Raw genomic sequence first — 20,490 nt, 5'->3', positions numbered from 1 at the left:
GGCACTGCCCTTGAGCTTGCAATCCAACTCTGCTGCATTCAAGCTCAGCGACCTTAGGCAGGTCGTGTGACTGTCATTCCCTGTGGTAAAAGGGAGGTGATGTTATTGAGATCGCAACATTGGCGTGATGCTCCAAGGATAGGGGCTATGCAGGGGCTCCACTCGGCTTGGGTGCTGCCTTCCCCAGACCAGGGGAACCTGAACCAAGAACCACTCTGGGCCATAGACATGGCATAAGGAGGAAGGGGTGAGGACAGAGAGCATCACTCAGGCTCTTCCAAAATTGAAGGGTCCCCTTGCTTCTGGATGCTGTCTTATGGTGAAGTGCAAGCAAAGGGGAAGTGAGACTACACTGGTGACCCCCATGTGATCACTCCCAGTCCCCCGCAGTGGGACCGGGGTACACGGGGAACGAGCAGACTCGACCTCCACAGCCCCAGGAGCCTCAGCAGAGATGTGTATCCAGGCCTCTTATTCCCAGTGGTGAGACAGCCCCTGCCCCGACTTCCCCTGGCCGGGGCATCAGACTGAGGGTGTGGTGAGAGGCCTGATTCCTGTAGAAGCCACCGTGAGTGTGTATCTGTGTATGGGGATGGGGGAGCCACATCACCAAAAGGAACCGAAAGAAGCTCAGGGTGAGTGGTGGGGAGAGAAGGTGGAGATCCAGCAGGCAGCTGGACAAGACCCCCTCCCAACTCTGGACCTGCCCCCCTCAACACAGGCCTGGGCAGATGACAGCTGGCTTTGCCCGCAGTACCTCCCATCCAGGAGACCCATCTCCTCAGTCTGGGCTGTCGGGCTTCCCCAGGCTGGCCTGGTCCTCAGATGTCCTCCCGTTTCTGGGAACTTGCTGGCTAGACACTGGGCTCTGGACTCCAACAGGGCTGAGTCACACCCTGGCTCTACCACTCGGGAATTGTGTGACTTTGAGCAAAGCTCGGACTCTCTTGGAAGCCCCATTTCCTGCCTGTAAGGTGAGAATGATAACATCACAGTCACAGATGGACTGTGAGGCCTACATTTAACAAATGCTCAGTGAGCGCCTCCTACGTACCAGGAGAAAGCGGCGAACCAGAGTCTACTTCGTCTAAACACCCTGCCTTCCTGGAGCTCCCATTCTATGGAGTGAGCTAGACAATAAATGCTTCAGTAACAAAATTGGGGGGACGGGGCGCTTCATGGGTTGTTGCACAGTCAGAGCAGAGGCGCCACATGATCTGACTTAGGGTTTTACATGGCCACTCTGGCTCCTGCCTGTAAAGCACATAATACCACGTCTGACACGCGAAAGTGGTAGCTTCACTGCTACCGATGCCCAGGACGCCACAGCTGGGGCTTCCTTCCCCTTTCTTACTAAATGCTGCCTCCTCAGAGCATTCTGAGGTGTGAGCTGGAAGTCCCCCACTTGGCCAGCAGTGTCACGCAGACGCCTCTAGACCTCTTATCCCACCCCACCCCCTTCCAAATCTGCACTCTTTCTATCTCTTCAAATGGCCTGAGTCCCAGGAAGCTACACAGCCACCCTTGTCCATCCCAGGTCCTGGCTCTGTGTTCCCTTAACCTTGTTGAGAACAAATGCTACTTCCCTTTTCCTTCGTGGTCAGCCCCTCTCCTCTCCCTAATCCTCTGCAATCTGGCTCCCACCCCCTTTCCCACGGATTCTGCTCTGGACCTTGGACCCAGAGCTCCAGCCATCCCTGAGATCCTCAGGTACGCCTCAGAAACTCCAGTCTCTGCATGTCTTCTTTACTTAAACTCTCAGATCCTGAGGTTTCACTATTGCCTGGGTTTCTCACCATCCACTGTAAATAAATGCCCTGGGATTTCGCTCCTCGCTCAGCTCGGTGTCTTAGCACCCTCCCGCACCCCGCGCTGCCTCGCCCCTGCCCTGCCTCTCAGTGCAGTCGTCATTGGTCCTTCTGCTGATTCTTCCCCCACCTGTATCTTCCACCCCGACACCAGGATGCCTCTTGCCCAGATCCTCATCTCCCCACTCTGCCCCCGCAACTACCCTTGGTCTGATTCAGACACTCCTAAAATCTGCTTAGCTCAGTGTTTTGCTCAAACCACTTCCCTCCCCAGTACTGGGCTTTATCAAGGAAGGGGCTGGGGCCAGAGCCTCCACCCTTCCCGCCTGTCTGGAGGACTCACTTGAGAGCATGCAGCACTTGGACAAGGAGGAAAAGGAAGAGGAGGAAGTCCAACCTGGAAACCACAGTCTTCCAGGGCTCCTGCAGTGGGAATGGCTGAGCCCCTGCTTTGTGGGGACGGAGGCCACCCCAGTCCCGCAAGAACCAGCTGTGGACTTCAGAGTCCTCTCTTGTCCCAAACAGACTTGGTTGAAGCCCAGAGTCCATAGGTGTTCCCACCGGGGAGAGGGATCCCATCCAGACACACGAGGACCACCCGTCATTTGATGTGGGATGCAGGGGGCCCCGTGGCTTATCAGCCAGATTCATCTCAAGCCCCTGCAACTTAGAACGAGGGCTCGGGATCACCCCTGGGGCAGGACTGTTGTGCCTCTAAGGTGGGAAAGGAGGAGGGACTCACTTGTGTCCAGGATGGCAGGGTCAGCCCAAGGGCATGGGGGGGGGGGCTCTTCTCAGCTCACATCTGGACCTCAGGATGGTGGAAAGATGACAGAACCACCCTGGATGGGAGGGGACTCTGGGGATGGCTCTGGGAGTCCAGAGGAGGCACTCTCTGGCCTGGAGTGAAGTGTGAGGTTATGGGAGGGGGCAGGGGGCATGATATTCGTCCCACGTGGCCTCTCAACACTTCACCATGGGAGGGGGATGTCCCAGCTGCCCCTCCCTGGCCTCCTAAGGGGTGGGCTGGCTGGGGGTTGTGGCCTGAGGACGTCATGTATGTGGTAGAGGCAGGGGAAGGAGCTCTTGGGGGCCAGGAGCCAACAGGGCTGTGGGAACAGGTGTTTGCTTCTTGCCAGCCAGGTACCCCTGGGCCAGGGCTACCGCCCTGTAGGAGTCAGGCCTGGGGGCCCCAGATGGGGAACCCCCAGGCTGCTCTGCTGCTTCTGTGGCCTCTGAAGCTGGGGGCAGAAAGTCAAGAAAGCAGAGAGCCCTGAGGGCTGAAGGACCCCGGGGGGCTCCTAGATCAGGACCTACTCTGCTCTCTTGGGTCCTCCTAGAGAAGGAGGGTGTCAGGACTTGCTAGAGGGGAGTCTGGAGGGAGTTCTGACCAGGCCAGTGTCCTGGAATCTCAGTGTTTCACAGTTTTCCAAGCCAGGAGCCAGCTGGAGCTCTGATGCTCACCCAGGCCCCCTGTGCCAGGCCGACTGGGGCCATAAGGGTGCTGGTGGGCATGCAGGACCCAGGAGTCTCCACCGATCTGTGCCAGTCTGAGGACCAGTCTCCCTGATTTCTTTCAGCCTATTCTCCTCCCTTTCTCCTGGAGCAGCACTTCCAAAGCTGCAGGGAGGCTGACATGACCTGACAGCTTGTCCAGGGGCCATCACCGGGGGTGGAGGTTGGGGTGAGATGGGAAGAAGAAAGGGACACCTGCTCAGGTAGGAAAGAACTTATGGGGGCTTCCTCGTCACCCGCTAACTCACTTCAAAAGCTTTGCTTTGCAGTAACACATCAGGGGAGTGCCTGAGAGGACTGGGCAAGAGGGCGGTGAGCCCAGGGATCTTGGGTCCACCTGGAACTCGGCCGTCTAGAGAGCAAGTGTGCTCAATCCTGCGTCCTCCTGCGGTTCAGGAGCCACGGGGGTCAGGAAAGATAGTAGGCCATGGGCTTCTTGCAGAGGGACAGCCCATCCCAAGCTACAGAGAAGAGCCAGGAGAAGCACCGCCAGGCTGGTGAAGGCCCTGTTGGAATGGGGCGTGGTGTTCTGGAGAGGCAGGCCACCTGCTGGGCTGGCTGGAGGAGCAAATACAGCCAGGTAATACTGATGAGCCCCTGAGACATGCAGGATACCGCTGAGCACTTTTCATACATTACTGCATTTAACTGTCGCAACCAGCCACCGTGACGTGGGCATCATTCGCACATATCCCCATTTACAAAGAAGCGAGTTGAGTTACTTCCTAACCTTGCAAACTTGAGTGAGTTACTCATCTTACTTCTTTGTATTCTTAGCATAATCTCTGGTGCTCCTTGGCTTGAAGAAGCATCACCCTGATCTCTGCCTTCATCTTCACACGTTGCTCTCCTTGTGTGCATGTCTCTGTGTCCAAATTCTCTTTTTTCATAAGGACGTCAGTCATACTGGATTAGGGCCCACCCTAATGACCTCATCTTAACTAATTACATCTGCAAAGACCCTATTTCTAAATAAGGTCACATTCAGAGGTACTGGGGGTTAGTACTTTAACACATGAATCTGGGGGGGACACAATTCAACCCATGACAGAATTTAACATGTAACCTACTCTCCACCAAACACTGGAGTCACATTTAATTCTCCCATCAACTGTACAAGGTAGGGATATGTATTATCTTCATTTTATAGATGAAGACACTGAAGTTCAGAAAGGTTGGGCAATTTACTCAAAGGCACACAACAATTAGTTAAATGAGGCACTGGGATTTGAACTTGACCACGAGTGATATTTGATCACTTTAGAGTCAGACAGACCTGGGTTCAGGTCCCAGCTGTGTGACCTTGGGTAAGGCATTCGGCCTCTCTGAGTCTCAGTGTCCTTGTTTACACAAGGGGTTAATACTATACTGTCAGCAGCGAAGAACTGCTGTTCAGCAGTGGGGGGGTGAGGTCTAGCCCAGTGCCTGGCACACAGTAGAAGAAGTGACGTTAATTTAAACATAGCAGTAGCCACTTCCCAGAGCACATCCTGTGTTCTGGTGGTTCTGGGTGGCAGCCTCACTATGGCCAGCTGTCCTCACTGAGTCCCTGGGGCAGGCAGAGCGAGGGAATCATGCAGATCCCACACTCTGCCAGTCCAGAGCTCCCTGGGGCTATCCCCCCACCTCCAGCTGCCCACCTGACATGCTCTCCACTGGGAGAAGAGAGGGAGCTGGCTGCTAGGGGCCTTCTTCCTCATGTTCAGGCCCCGGGATGTTGTCTGTATAGAAAATGTGGCCCGTGTACGAGCCAGAGAATGATCGTGGCCCCTGAGAGAAGCTGCCCGCTCCCCAGCTGTCTCTTCCTCAGGAACAGGCCCAGGAGAAAGCATAGGGTCAGAGAACAGAGCTGGGTGGGTGGATGTGGGACTGCGGGGAAGGGCTGACCACAAAGGGGCAGCATGAAGCGATGGCAGGTGTTCTGCATCTTGATTTGATCGTGGTGATAGTCACACAACTCTCTGCACTTGCCAAAGCTCAGAGCTGTACACTAAAAAGAGTGAATTTCATTGTATGTGAATTAAAAATAAATAAAATTTTTAAACAATAAATGCTGGAGAGGGTGTGGAGAAAAGGGAACCCTCTGGCACTGTTGGTGGGAATGTAAATTGATACAACCACTATGGAGAACAGTATGGAGGTTCCTTAAAAAACTAAAAATAGAACTACCATACGACCCAGCAATCCCAATACTGGGCATATACCCTGAGAAAACCATAATTCAAAAAGAGTCATGTACCACAATGTTCATGGCAGCTCTATTTACAATAGCCAGGACATGGAAGCAACCTAAGTGTCCGTCGACAGATGAATGGATAAAGAAGATGTGGCACATATATACAATAGAATATTACTCAGCCATAAAAGGAAACGAAATTGAGTTATTTGCAGCGAGGTGGATGGACCTAGAGTAGAGACTGTCATACAGAGTGAAGTAGGTCAGAAAGAGAAAAACAAATACCGTATGCTAACACATATGTACGGAATCTAAAAAAAAAAAAAAAAAAAAAAAGGTTCTGAAGAACCTAGGGGCAGGACAGGAATAAAGACGCAGACGTAGGGAATGGACTTGAGGACACGGGGAGGGGGAAGGGTAAGCTGGGACGAAGTGAGAGAGTGGCATGGACTTATATACACTACCAAATGTAAAATAGATAGCTAGTGGGAAGCAGCCGCATAGCACAAGGAGATCAGCTCGGTGCTTTGTGACCACCTAGAGGGGTGGGATGGGGAGGGTGGGAGGGAGACGCAAGAGGGAAGAGATATGGGGATATATGTATATGTATAGCTGATTCACTTTGTTATAAAGCAGAAACTAACACACCCTTGTAAAGCAATTATACTCCAATAAAGATGTTTTAAAAAATACATTAGATAAATAAATAAATAAATAAAAATTTAAAAAGCCATTCAGAAGATCCAAATTCTAAATGTCAAGACGTTTTAGGAATAACTTAACAAATTTATTTAGGTTGTGGTTTCCTTTTAATGCAAGCAAAAGACCGATATAATATAAATATGCCTTAAAGAACACTTTAAGTAAGTTTTAAATAAAAATTCTAAATAATTTAAAAAAGAAAAGCAAAAGAACAGGTCATCACAGAGAGGCAGGGGTGGCACCTGACCCCTACCCTCTCCGTTTCTCCCTCCCTCCAGCCTGGATCTTCTGGGCTCTTCCCCTGGTTGTCCTGCTATACCTCTGCTGACTTCCTCCCGCTCGCAGGAGGCTGAGTATTGTCTCTGGGGTTTGATGACTTCTATCAGGCTCCCTGACTGCCCCAGGGACACAGAAAAAGGAGCTACCCTCGGTGTGGGTGGCTGCAGGTAAGAGGCGTGTGAGGCAAGGTTGTGGCAGGACGCAGGTGGAGATAAACGGAGGCAAGTTTAGAACATTTGCAGAGATGTGAACAGGATTACGAAAGCCACTGTGAAACTTCCAGGCAGCCAAGGCCTAGCATCAGCAGGGAACTGTCACCACCCACAGAGTGGCTGTCCTCCAGGACCTGCGACTGTGCGAGATTGGGGGCTCTACCTCTTCCACTCTCCCACCCTCCTATTTCTTGCCAGTGCCTCCCCTTAGCCAAATCCACCCAGAATCCAGAGGCCAAGGGAGTCTGTGTCATGCAGGTCCAGGTCAGCCGCTTTGGGGCATGAAGTAGGGCAGAAAAAAGCAGAGGGTGGTGGGGACATGGGGCAAGAGGAGAGAAACCAGAGCCACTGGGAAGGGAGGACTCTCATGGGGAAATTGGGAGCATACCCTGGGCCCATGGTTACCTCAGGCTTCTACCTAGGGACAGCCAGGCATCCCAGCTATTCCAGGGTGGGAGTTCCTAAATGAATGAATGAATGAATGATAAATTTGAAAATGGATGAGTGACAGAAGGAATGGGAATGGACCTGTTCCTATTGGCACTAAGAAGAAGGTGGATCATTTTTCCCAGGATCCCCACCCTTGCAGGCCTTTAAGGACTATTTCCAGAGTACCCACTTTGGGGCCCTACACAGGACCCTGAGCAAGAGAAGCAGAGGCCATGGGCTGGGCAGGACGGGGGCAAGGTGGGCCATCAGGTACTGGGGAGCCTGCAGGTCCTGTAGGATGAAAGGCTTTGCTCCTCCTCCCTCACACTGGAAACCTACTCTGGGGCTGCCTCCCGTCCTGCCCCACCCTGCTCCCCAGGCCCCGCCTTCTCCAGCTGGGCCACTCAGGGACATAGGCTGGGTTCACAGGGCTCAGTCAGGTGTTGGTGCTGCAGGGGAGGGGAGGCACAGCAGGGTGGAAACCAAGGGACCTGTCACCCTGATTAGTACAGTGTGCACGTCTGCAGAGCAGCAGCCAGGATCCCCAGAGCGGGCCTCTTGGCGGGAGGAGCAGAGCCTGGCCTCGGACCCGTGCATGCTCTCAGAGTACCCTGGGAGGTAAGGCAGGTGGTAGCTGATGGGGAAAAGGAGGGTAGCCGCCATTCCCACCGAGACCTGACCCGACAACTTGTTGGTCCCTGGGGGCCGAGGGGAATTGTGGACCAGCTCTGGGGTCTACACCGAGAAGTATTCCAGGTGCAGGTTGGAGAAGCAGGGGCAATTACCAGGGGAGCCTGACCACAGGGCCACCAATAAGCCACGCCCAGACCTTAGAACACGCATTTTCCTGGATCTGGACATCCGTCCTGACTCATAAAATCTGAGGTGACCCTGAGGACTGTGCAGCCCCACAAAGCTCCATCAAAGCTGCAGCCTCTCTATCACTGGGGCTGCCACCCTGTGGCCATCTCAGTGCCTCAGTCCTCCCTCCTGTGCGCCATCGTCCAAGGCCATCCTTCTTCAGGCAACTTTCCTGCCCACACGCTCTGCCCAGGACCTTTCCTGGGGACAACTTACCCGGATGGGACAGGAAGACAGTATAGTAAACTGTCCAGAGGTAAGCCCTAGAGTAACCACTAAGAAAATAGAAAAAAAATACAGTTAAAAAAAAAAAACTCATTAAAGGAATAATAAAAATGTTATACTAGAAAATATTCACTTAATGCAAAATAAAGCAGTCTAGGCGAAATAGAGGAACAAAAAGGAAATGATAAATTTAGAAAGCAAGTAAAATGGCAAATGCAAATACAACTATATTAGTAATGTGAATGGATTAAAACAAGATCCAACAAAATACTGTCTATAAGAGACATACTTTAGATTTTTTAAAAAATATTTATTTATTTATTTTTATTCAGTGGCTGCATCATGTCTTAGTTGCGGTGCGTGGGCTTCTCTCTAGTTGTGCAGTGCGGGCTCAGTTGCCCCGCGGCATGTGGGATCTCAGTTCCCTGACCAGGGATCAAACTGGCGTCCCCTGCGTTGCAAGACGGCTGCTTAACCACTGGACCACCAGGGAAGTCCCAGAGACATACTTTAGATTTACAGATACAAAAAGATTTAAACTAAAAGAATAGAAAAAAGTTTTATCATGCAAACAGCAACCATAAGAAAACTGGAGGCTATACTGTCATCAGAGAAAGTAGATTTTAAAACAAAAAAAGTAACTCAAGATAAAGAGGGGCATTTTATAATGATAAAAGTGTAATGCATCAGAAAGGTGACAATTGTAAACATAAGTGCACCTAACAACAGATCCATACCTCACTCCGTATACAAATGTTAACTCAAAATGGATCAAAGATCTTATATGTAAGAGCTAACACTGTAAAACTCTTATAAGAAAACACAGGGATAAATTTTTCTAACCATAGACTAGGCAATGATTCCTTAAATATGTTACCGAAAGTACAAGCAAGAACAACAACGAAAAAAAAACAGATAAATTGGACTTTATCAAAACTAAAAACTTTTGTGCTGCAAAAAAAAACACCACAAAAAATGAAAATAACCCACAGTATGGGAAAAAATATTGACTAGCCATATACCTGATAAGTGACTTGAATCTAGAATATATAAAGAACTCTTACAACAAAATAATAGAAAGACAAATAACTCAATTTTTTAAATGGGCAAAGGACTTGAATAGACATTTCTCCAGAGAAGACACATAAATGACTAATAAGCTTGTGTAAAGATTTTCAACATCATGAGTCACTAGGGAAATGCAAATCAAACCACAATGAAATACCACTAGGATGGCTGTAATCAAAAAAATCAGATAATAATAAGCGTTATCAAGGAAGTAGAGAAATTGGAACCCTCATATGTTGCTGATGGGAATGTGAAATGGTACAGCCACTTTGGAAAACAATTTGGCAGTTCTTCAAAATGTTAAAGGTAGAATTACCATATGATGCAGCAATTCCACTCCCAGTAATATATCCAAGAGAAATTACAGCATATGTCCTCACAAAAACTTGCACATGCATCTTCACAGCAGCATTATTCATAATAGCCAAAAAGTGGAAACAACCCAAATTCTATCAACTGATGAATGGATAAAGTATGGTACATACATACAGTGGAATATTACTTGGCAATAACAAGGAATGAAGTACGGATACATGGTAAAACATGGATAAATGTTGAAAACATTATGCCAAGTGAAAAGCCAGACACAAAGGATTACTTATATGAAATGTCCAGAATAGGCAAATCCATAGAGAAAAAATGTGGATTAGTGGTTGCCTAGGACTGGGGTATGGATGGTGGTGGGAAATAGGGGGTGAATGCTGAAGGGTACGGGGTTTATTTTTGGATGACAAAATGTTTTAAAATTGATTGCAGTGATGACTGCACAACTCTATGAATATACTAAACTATTAAATTGTACTCTTTAAACAGGTGAATTTATGGTATGTGAATTATATCTCAATAAAGCTGTTACCCAAAATAAAAGCAAAACATACAGGAATTTGAGGTCACTACTCTGTGCCAGGACATCTGGTGCCTCATTATGGCCCCAGCTGTGGTTTTGACCCACTGGCCTCTACTCCCTTGCCATCTGACCCCCTCTCTTCATATTACCTGGAAGGAACAGCTGCCACTTCCCCTCCCTCAGCCCCTGTCTAAGATCTTGCTTGTCTCAAAACTGTGGAGCGGGGCTATGGTGCTGAGTGAGATCAGGTCCTTGACCAGAGGCCCCGTGGCAAGTCTTGGCCCAAACTCCTGCAAGACTGTCTCTTCTGTCTCTAGGGGGCCTCATTCACGTCATAGCCAATGTGGATCTCTTACGAAACTTTCCCAGCCAATGGAAGGGAGTATTCTGTCTTGAGAAGCTGCACTTTTCACTAATTTGCACAAAGTTGCCTTACAGTCTGAATATGCGCTGTTCTGTACAGTAGCTACTAGTTACATAGGGCTATTTCTATTGAAGTGAATTAGAATTAAATAAAAAGTAAAAATTCAGGGGAGTTCCCTGGCAGTCCAGTGGTTAGGGCTCCACGCTTTCACTGCCGAGGGCGCGGGCTCAATCCCTAGTCGGGGAGCTAAGATCCTGCAAGCCGCGTGGCACGGCCAAAAAATAAAAATAAATAAAAATTCAGATCCTCAAGTGCACTAGCCATATTACAGGGGCTCAGTAGCCTCATGGGACCGTCGTATTGGACAGTGCAGATATAGACATTTCCATCATCGCAGACAGTTCTATTGGACTGTGCTGCTCAGAACCACTGGAAGAGGCTTTGTGGGATCTTGAGAGCAGGACCATGAGGGATGGGAAGAAGCGAAATGGGTGGGAAGAAGAGGAAATTGCAGACGGGAAGCCACACATGTCTCCTCCCCTCTTTGCCCCACCCTCTTAGCTTCTCCAAGCCCTAATGGGATCCCCAGGGAGCGGTCTTTGAGAAAAAAGACAGTCAGAAAAGAGATTGGGGAAGCCCCAGGTTCTCCAGTGCACCCAAGGCTGATTGGCAAGCTTCCCTCCAGGCTGGAGAGCCTTGTGGCTTGGAGGTGCCTGTGTGGCGCCTGGAAATATTTTGCCAATACCCCCCACCAGGTCCTGGCTCTGCTGCGAGGTTCAGATATGCACTCTGATTGCCCTGGTCTTTCTTTGCCAAAAACAAAAACAGAAAAATGCACACACACTCCTAAGATCCCAGCAGGTTCCATCTGACGAGGAAGTACTGAGTTCCGACTGTGATATTAACCTGTGAGTGGTGATGGTCTAGTGTGTGAGCTGACACTGGTACTTGAGTAGGCATGCTGCAGCTTGGCACAGTCCCTGGAACACAGTGAAGTGGACCCCTGAAGGCCTTTTAAGGGGCAAAGGAAGTCCTTCCTGGAAGGGGGCTGGCGGCCTAGTTATTCTGAATTGCGGGGAGAGGTGGCCGGCTGTGGGACACAGCTGTGGAATTAGAATCTCAGATCTGTGATAAACAGCACATCCCCCCACCCCACCCCACCCCCGTCACAGCTGCTCAGCCGGTCAGCCGGGGTAACCTTCTCCTGGGGTGAACATGATGTTGTGAGCAGGGAGAGAGGGTCCTAGGGGAGTAGGGAGGTGGAGACAGGAGCCACTGAGGGAGGTGACTTGGGGGCAAGTTGGTGACTCGCAGGGGCAGATGGGGATGGGGGTTGGGATGCTGCACATCCTGTTCCCAAATACCACGTCCAGACGACATCGTGTGGCGCACACATGCTTGCACGCGGTTGTGTGGGCCACGTGAAGGGTGTGGAAGAACAGACCTTGTTACCATTGGTTACACCAGATGGGAGCGATGGGCAAGGAAGGGCTGGAGCAGGTGTAATGATGGGCTTTGCCTTTATTCCTTTGTGGTAGTTTATTTCATTTGTTACAACTGGTGTGACTTGAAAGGTCAAAATTTAAGTACAAAATTTAATCATTTACTAATCCCTTCTCTCCCTCCCTCTTTACAGCAAACTTTTGCTTCCAGCCACCAAAGCCAGAGGGAGAACCAAGCTGCTGCTATTGACAGTACAACCTGAAGGAGGTAAGGAACAGAAAGTAACTTATGTTGGGATCTTCTGTGTACCAGGTGCTGCACATGTGTCAAGCACACGTCACATGTTTGTTGCCTCATTAGACTCTCCCAGCCTAGGGTAGAGGTTATTACTTCCTTTTCCAGATGAACGATTTTGGCTTAGGGAGGTAGAGTAACTTAGCAGAATATGTGGTAAGGTTAGCATATCAGCTAAGGGCCCAGGAGAAAAGAGAATTCCCCTCAAAAGGGTTTAGCTAAAGAGAACTTAAAGGAGGGACCATTTACAGATCTGCAGACACAGTATAAGAGAATCACCAGGGAACTAACAATAGCAGGGAGCCATTGCCACTCCCTGGGCTGAGCGGGTAAGGGGAAGGAATAGTGGTACCATGGGAGCTGTGGTGAGCAGGAGGAGGCCAAGAAGAAATACCCCAACCGCTATCCTCTCCTGCCCTTCAGGCCCTGCCTGTGCCTCTCATTGGCTGACCCAACAGGAAGCCAGAGGGCACGAAAGCCAGAGTGATGCAGTCTGTAGGGGCTGGAGAGGGAGAATGAATGGAAGAAGTAGAAAGGGAGATCAACCAGCACAGACAGTCAGTGGTGGAGCAGGATTTGAACTCAGGACTCACTGACTCTAAACCCTGGAGCCCTTCTGCTGCCCTACATAGCCACACACGCTACTGTGCCCACACACCCGGCTGGGTCCCAAACACCACTCCATACATGGGGACATCCTGTCAAGTAAGGACTCAAGCCTGGGCCTGAGATATTCCGTCTTTCTCTAGCCAGAATGTTCCTGTTCTAAAGAAAGTACTGGATTTTGGTGAGGATGGTGGCATCTGGTTCCACTAGCCCAGCAGAGAAATGTGAGCCCTTTATTCCAAGCCTGACTTTTGAGTGCGCCTGCGGTCATGTGCTCATGCCCCTCCCTCTGCCAGGATCCACATTCCCCTTCCCTTGGCCTGGCCCGGGCGTTCTGGCTATCGTTATTCCTGATTCATTCATCCCTATATTCCTGTATCTGGCTCAATACCTGGCACCAAAGAGGCTCACACTGATCAGTCACGGTGGAAACTCAACCTCTCTCCAAATAACACCCTTTCCTCAGGGCTCTGGGATTTTATTTCACAGAGCGAGTTTTCCAGACGCTTCTGTACCTTCTGTTGCAGATAAAGAATGTTAATATTGTCTTTTCAGGTTGGGCCTCAGCAGGAGATGATGATGATGTCAATAAAAATAATAATATATTTTGGGTGTTTAAAATGTGCCAGGCACTGTAAAAAGATTTTTATATTCATTGTCTCATTCGTCAGACAGCGCTTATGCAAATTCTCTCAGCTGCACCTTATTCCAGTTCTCCACAGGCTGCAAGCGGCTCTGCACAGGTGCATCCCAGTGGCGTCTTGCCTCAGGCCCTGGCTATAAATCTCTCCTGTTTGGCTTTGGAATTTCTCTGTTGCACCCTCGGTAGCCCACTTGAGAACTCATTCACACCTAACTGAGAGCAGCTAATGCCCTCCGGTGCTACCCTAGACCAGTGGGGCACTGATGTCAATGTGCTTCCTCTTTCTGGCTGAGCTGCTTTCATACAGATGGTCCTGTGGGACTGGACACACAGATGCCCATAGCAGCGACCAGCTCCTCCGTAAGGCAGTCTTGTATCGGCTTTTCATCCTTCCCTGTTTTGCTCTCCCTACCCCTCATTCCTGCTGCCTGGGATCATATTCCAAAATAAACTTGCATGTAAGCCTTTGTCTCAGGCTCTGCTTTCAGGGAACCCAGGCTAAGACAATCCTTATAACAATCAGGACGGAGGTACTATTATTATCCCCACTTCACAGGGGAGGAAGCTGAGGCTTAGAAAAGTTTAGTAACCTGCCAAAATCATACAGGGGGTAAGGGCAGAGCCACTGAAACGTTTAGGAAGGAAGGAGAGGGTGTGAAACGCTCCTCTCAGGAGAGGGAGATTGGATTTACCAGGGAATTGTAATAGAATTTCTGGCAGTCTTGTGTGTCTGTTGAGGTTTGTGGCCATGAATTTGAAGCAAATCCAGTCACCCAAGGGCCGGGATGTTCTCCAGCGATACTCAGGTGCTCCGACGGAGGTACTGTGGGAGGGCAAGGGTGAGGGGTTGGGCAGAGCAGTAAGCAGCTGGGAGCCAGGGTGACCAGGGGTGTTGGGGGGCTTGGGCTCCTGGTGATGATAAGGAGTGTGGGCCCTGGGACCCCAAGGACCTGGCATTGAATCCAGGCTCTGTGGTTTACTCCCAGCATGACTCTGAGCAGCTCACCTGACTTCTCAGATCCCTCATCTCTAAAATGGGAATAAAGGCATCCTCACCCGCATGGTTGGGGGGACAGTTAGAGATCCCATAAGAGAAGTAATAAGAGCTAATGCCTACGTGCCCAGCCCCATGCTGAGTGCTCTTTCCAGCCGTTAATTTACTAACCCTCACAAACACTCTGTGAAGTGGGTGCTGTTAGAGCCACAGGTCACAGAGAAGAAAAATTAGCCACTGTAAGTTAAATGACTTGCCTGAGGTCACACAGCAGAAAGCATCAGACTCAGGATTTGACCTGGTAGCCCTCACCAGAGTCTGCTCTTAGCCTCTCCTCCACCCAGCCTCCCAGGAGACCTGCCTTCTAACAGGCACCATTTTCCTTAACCCTGGTGGGAACAGAGCTGCCACTTCTTAGTTCCTTTTCCAGCCGGCTGGCCCTGGCTTTCCTCTGCTCCTGTGAGCCTAGCTCCAGGCCAGCTGAGGCCAGTTCTCAGCATTGGCTCACATTCTCCCCGTCCCCTGCCGCTAACTGCTCAGGGCCTATTAGGGGCCCACACTTCTGAGGAGATACACTGCTCTCCCTTAAGGTACTTGGAGAGTGGGCTTGAGGGACCTTTAGCCCTGATGTGGGCTGGGGGGTGGGAGCAGGGAGCAGGGTGGCTCTGATTTGCTGGCCTTTATGGGGAGGGAGACTGCTTTGGCGGGCTTCACGGCTCCACCCTCCATGTCCCTTCGCCTGTGAGCTTGGGGCCCATCCCCACCTCCCCTGCTTCCAGCTGCACTGAGGAGTTTCCCAGCCTTGTGGCCCACGTGACCAGCTTCTCTCACTTCCTCCCTTTGGCCCCCTCCGCCTGCTGAGCCCAAGGCCCAGCCCTGCCCCTGGCCCGGACCCACCCCCCCTACACACACACACAGGCCAAGCCTGAGCCCAAGAGCTGGAAAATGGGCTGGAGAAGAAAGGCCTTGGCATTTGGGGCCAAGCCTGGGGCTGCTGGGGTGGATAGGAATGGTGAGTAGAGTCCAGGAAAGAAATGTAGAGGTGGAGAGAGGAGACCGGGAGCAGCACCTCTTGTTTTTATTTATTTACTGAGCACTTAGTCTGTGCCGACCACTACCCTAGCCTAAATTCTTTATCTATCTAGTCTCTCTTAATCCTCACTGTAAGTTTATAAAGTAGATATTATGATCCCCAGTTTACAAACAGGGAAACTGAGGCAACTAGAAGTTAGAGGCCTAAGGGCGAGTGGAATTGGCCAAGCAGGGATTTGAACCCGGCTCAGTTTGCTTCTCCTGTAAACAGGTGAGGAAGGGAACCCCAGGGTGACGAAGTTACCCAAGGGGCTGGGAGACCAGCTGTCCCAGAGCCCAAGAGTGATGAGTCTGTGGGGTTTTAGAGCCTGCTCCTGGGTCACATGCAGGAGAAGTCGCCCCCATCCCGTCCCAGCTTCCTGCTCTCCCGGGGGCTCCCCTGCACCTCTGAGCCAGGTCTGGGGTCAGGATGGGGCCGGGCCCCGGGGTCGGGTCGAGGTGCCCGTCAGGAAGGCAGGCTCCAGGGGGCGGGCTGACAGACACCAGAAGCCCTCCCTGAACAAAGGCTGGGTGGGAGGCGGCCTGGCGTTTCCACACCCCGCCTCTCCCAGCGCCTGCTGTGCGGCGACCACAGTCAGCAAGGCGGGGTGAGCATGGCTAGGGCCGCGGCCGCTCTGCTGCCCCTCGTTCTGCAGCTCACGGGCCTGGCACTGGCCCCGGGGACCGGCAGAGGTGGGTCGGGGCACCAAGGGCTTGGGGGCAGACAGGCAAGACCTCACCTCTTGCTCAGCCCAGTCTGAGGGAACGGCTGGGGCCGGGGGCCGCCTCCATGGGCCCTGCCTCGGGGTGCGTGCGCCTCCCAGGCCAGCCTGAGTCCTCCCCGTCGGTGGAGGAGCCAGCATGGTCGGGGCAGCACGGAGACTGTGGCATGGGGTCCCGGAGCAGGACAGGGCTTCCTGCTCTGGCCTCGAGAGGAATTCCTGCAGGCAGCGGTGGGGGAGAGTCTGCCCTGGAATCTGGGAGTCTGAAGTTAATTATTTGTCTTGAGAAAGGGGAAAAAAAAGAAGGCCCGCCATGGGAGCTGACTTTGAGTCTCTGTGTCTGGCTCTCATCCAGAAGGACAGGCAGGAACAGGGAGGTCAGGGCCGGGACTGTGCAGGGGGGGAAGGGAGGGGAGCCGAGGACAGGTCCACGGGGAGCAATCAGGCTTTGTGCAACAATCAGGAGCTCTTTCTGCAGGTCTCTCCAGGCAAAGGACCGGCCCGATCTTCCCTGAGGGTCCCAGAGGACCCTCAGCTTCTCCCCGACCCCTTTCTTGGGCCTGATTAAGCAGGCCTGGAGGGAGTGGCCTGAAAGGAGGAATCATGGGGGTGGGGTGGGGTGTCGAGCTGGGGTGGAGGGTTTAAGATACTGGGACCCCATCCTTGCCCGCCCTTCATGGGGCTGGGAAGGAAGCGAGGTACAGGGGCCTTACCAAGACAGAGAGCCATTCCAAGTGACGACACCCTGCCCAAGGTAGGGGTGTGGGTGGGGGGCGGGGGGGTAGCAGGGTGGGCTGAAAAGATGAATGGCACTTGGGAAATCTCACATTTGGACTTGCTGCTGGGAACCTTCAGATGTGTGATTTAGAAAGGTTGTGAAAGGAGAAGAGGAGCACGTGGAGGCAGGGAGTCTTCAGCCTCCTGAGCGGCGACAGAGGGTAGAGGAGAGGGGCTGGGGGGGATGGGTTGGGGGATGACTGGCTGAGACCAGAGACTGATGGACTTTGGGAGGGGTACAAAAGAGAGAAGCTGAGCCCCAGATTTCTGGGTAGGTGGGGATGGCATTAACGAAGCCGAGGAACTCAGGACAAAACAGGTTTGGATGAAAGAAGACAGTTTAGGTCTTGGACGAGAATCTTCAGCCCCCTTTGGTGGAGGCAGTGGCGGGCGGGGGAGTGAGCAATATTGTTCCCCCGCTTCACGGGACTAGTGTCCACGAGAAACCCTTTTAGCCACCCCCAGGCCCAGCCTCACTAATGAGCTGCCTCGGTGGAAAGACCCCTCCCTCTCCCTCCACCTCTTCCTCTGCTCACTCACTTCCTGCTCCAGACCCTCTGCTGCCCCGCCCACCTCTGCTGGGAGGAGGGATGATGTTTGTGGGAAGGACACCTGGAGTCGGACAATGACCCCACCACCTTTGTTTCCCCGACGGTAGGAGAGGGATCAGAATCAGGTGGAAGTGGCCGTCCCCAACCCCAGGCCTGAACTCAGAGGTGCCCCCTCCTAGGACCCAGTGTGCTCCAGAACCCGGGACAACCTGTCTTCATTCTCATGGTGCCTTGAAATCTAGTTGGGGGCCCTACCAGCACCCTCCCCAAACCCTTCAAGAAATGCAGCCAAGTCCCGCTTTCTGGAGCCCACTCCGCCCTGTGTGGAGTTCCCAGGGCCCTCTGCCACAGGCCTGGAAAACAGTGGCAAGGCTTGGGAGTGGCGGCAGAGGGAAGAGTTGCCCCTCCCTGTGCACGGAAGTGGTGCCCTTTCTGAAGGTGAAGACAAGCAGAAGGAGGCTGGGGTTTGCCCGCAGACCCCAGGTACCTGAAAGCAGCCCCGCCTTTCACTCCTCTGTCTCCCTCTCCTGCACTTCAGCCTGTGCTGGCTTGTGGGCCCTCCCAGCATGACATATCAGCTCCCCAGGCTGCCCCTGGCCAAGTCCGTGGCCTGAGTGAGGCTGGATGACCCTGGCACAGCCCCCATGGCTGGGGACCCCTGCAGAGTCAGGGCAGGCTACAGGGAGGCCCTGATCTAGATCCTGCCCCCAGGATCCCAGTGAGGCGGGGTCCCTAGGGCTTTTATACCTGCCTGAGGCTCTTACTACTTGGGAAAGCTGGTCTAGGTCACTTTCGTGCACCCAGGGCTCTCTCCTCCTCCTCCTCCCATGCTTTCACTCCAGCCCCCCTCACAGACCACCTCTCCTTCCCTGGATGGGGGGTGGCAGGTGGACAAGGGTGGGGCACAGGATAGACATCAATGGGAAGACAAACCCAGGAAGCCTGGCTAGCCCCTCACCGATAGGCCCTCCCTGGATTCTTGTGCTTTCAGGGGGGGCCGTCCCCAGGGAGTCTCTGGGGCTTGCTGACATCCACGACTATCAGCTGCAGGCGCCCGCCCACTCCTCAGCCCCTGCTGGGGCCCCCCAGAAGCGGTGGCGCCCCCTGGAGGAGCGACTGGGAAGGCTGGAGGCTGAAGTCACAAAGCTCAGAGAACAGGTACCACTGGAGGCAGTGGGTGTGCGTGGGGCAGGGCAGGCCTCATGTAGTGAGAGGGAAGGAGAGAAGGGGGGCCCGCGGGACCCTGAAATAGAGTTTTGTTTTAAATGTACATAGAAAGATTCTTATCTGAACGGTTCTTTTTCTTTTCTTTAATAAATGTATTTATGTATTTATTTATTTATTATTTATTTTTGGCTGCCTTGGGTCTTCGTTGCTGCACGCGGGCTTTCTCTAGTTGCGGCGAGTGGGGGCTACTCTTCGTTGCGGTGCGAGGGCTTCTCATTGCGGTGGCTCCTCTTGTTGCGGAGCACGGTCTCTAGGCGCATGGGCGTCAGTAGTTGTGGCTCGCGGGCTCTAGAGCGCAGGCTCAGTAGCTGTGGGGCACGGGCCTAGTTGCTCCGCGGCATGTGGGATCTTCCCGGACCAGGGCTCGAACCCCTGTGCCCTGCATTGGCAGGCGGATGCTGAACCACTGCGCCACCAGGGCAGCCCCGACAGGCGGATTCTGAACCACTGCGCCGCCAGGGAAGCCCTGAACAGTTCTTAACATCGGTTCTTTCATACCAGGGAAGAACCTCCGGGTCTTTGTTTTGTCAGATTTTCACATTCTTTCGTGTATTCGGCAAACATTATGGAGCACGATCAGGAAAGATTTCCGATAGAAAAAGGTCTTTAACTGTTGGGTCACAGGCACTGAGTCCCCTTTTGTCTAAAGGAGAGGACTGGGGGCCCGTGATCCCCTGCGAGCCTATCCAGACCCCAGGCTATGAGAACTGGGACTGTTTGAGCTGGATTCTGCCTGGAAGGGGACCCACTTTTCTCTGGAACTGTCACGTTTCCTTCTCATCCTGCCTTGGCTTTCACACCCCACAAATCTGTGGGAGTTGGTGGGGAAAGCTGAGCCAGTGCCTCTTACCCCCAACCCTCTCTCCCCAGCACAAAGACCTGCAGGGGAGGGTGAGGCAGCTGGAGTCCTGTGAATGCCACCCGGCTTCGCCCCAGTGCTGGGGGCTGGGTCGGGCCTGGCCCGAGGGGGCTCACTGGGAGCCTGATGCCTGCACAGCCTGTGTCTGCCAGGACGGGGCCGCACACTGTGTCCCCCAGCCTGGGCTGCCCCATTGCCATGGTGAGTGCCATCCGCCTGCCCACCGGCACCACCTCAGGGCCCGGAAATGGCCCTGAGCGCCTGAGCGACAGCACCATCTCCTCCTCAGGCTGCAGCCACAACGGTCAGGCCTATGGCAATGGGGAGACCTTCGCCACAGACGCCTGTACCACCTGCCGCTGCCTGGTGAGCTCCTGTGACCCACCCTGGATACCCCATACCTGTTCCCCTCACCTGTCTGCCTCACCTCAGCTACCTGTCACTGCAGCCTGGTGTGCTGAATGTTTAGAAGTGGGGTCTCCCTGCCCATCCCCCCAAGCCTTGCCACTGGCCGCCTTCAGCTGATTCCTAAGAGTTCTGCTTTCTGGAGCTCGATCCCCACGCACACAGTGGGGTTCTTGTCTTCCTATACCTGCCCCTTCGCCTGTGGACCCTCAGTGTCCCCAGTCATCCATCTGTCCCTGCCATCTACCTGCCTCTGCTCCCTCACTTGGCTCCACACCCACCTATTTCTTTCCTCACCCCTCCACTGAGGAAGCCCTTGGTTCCCTTCCTAGGATCTCTCCACGCTGGGGAATTTGCTGGCACCTGGAAGAGATGGTTTCCGAGGGTCGAGAGTGGCAGGAGATGATGGGGG

General features: G+C 52.7%; 1 protein-coding gene across 1 annotated transcript in view; it reads left to right on the top strand.

Moving 5' to 3' along the window:
- The first annotated feature begins 7,419 nt into the window (after positions 1-7,419).
- KCP (kielin cysteine rich BMP regulator) overlaps positions 7,420-20,490 on the top strand; it is a 33,758-nt gene continuing 20,687 nt past the window's right edge. Inside the window, 5 exon segments of the mRNA XM_068549412.1 lie at positions 7,420-7,739; positions 12,123-12,196; positions 18,579-18,745; positions 19,685-19,874; positions 19,963-20,039. Coding sequence (XP_068405513.1) covers positions 7,420-7,739; positions 12,123-12,196; positions 18,579-18,745; positions 19,685-19,874; positions 19,963-20,039 — 828 coding nt within the window.

The sequence above is a fragment of the Eschrichtius robustus genome, chromosome 8 (assembly GCF_028021215.1).
Source record: "Eschrichtius robustus isolate mEscRob2 chromosome 8, mEscRob2.pri, whole genome shotgun sequence".
NCBI lineage: Eukaryota > Metazoa > Chordata > Mammalia > Artiodactyla > Eschrichtiidae > Eschrichtius > Eschrichtius robustus.
This window is presented reverse-complemented; position numbering and strand designations above follow the sequence as displayed.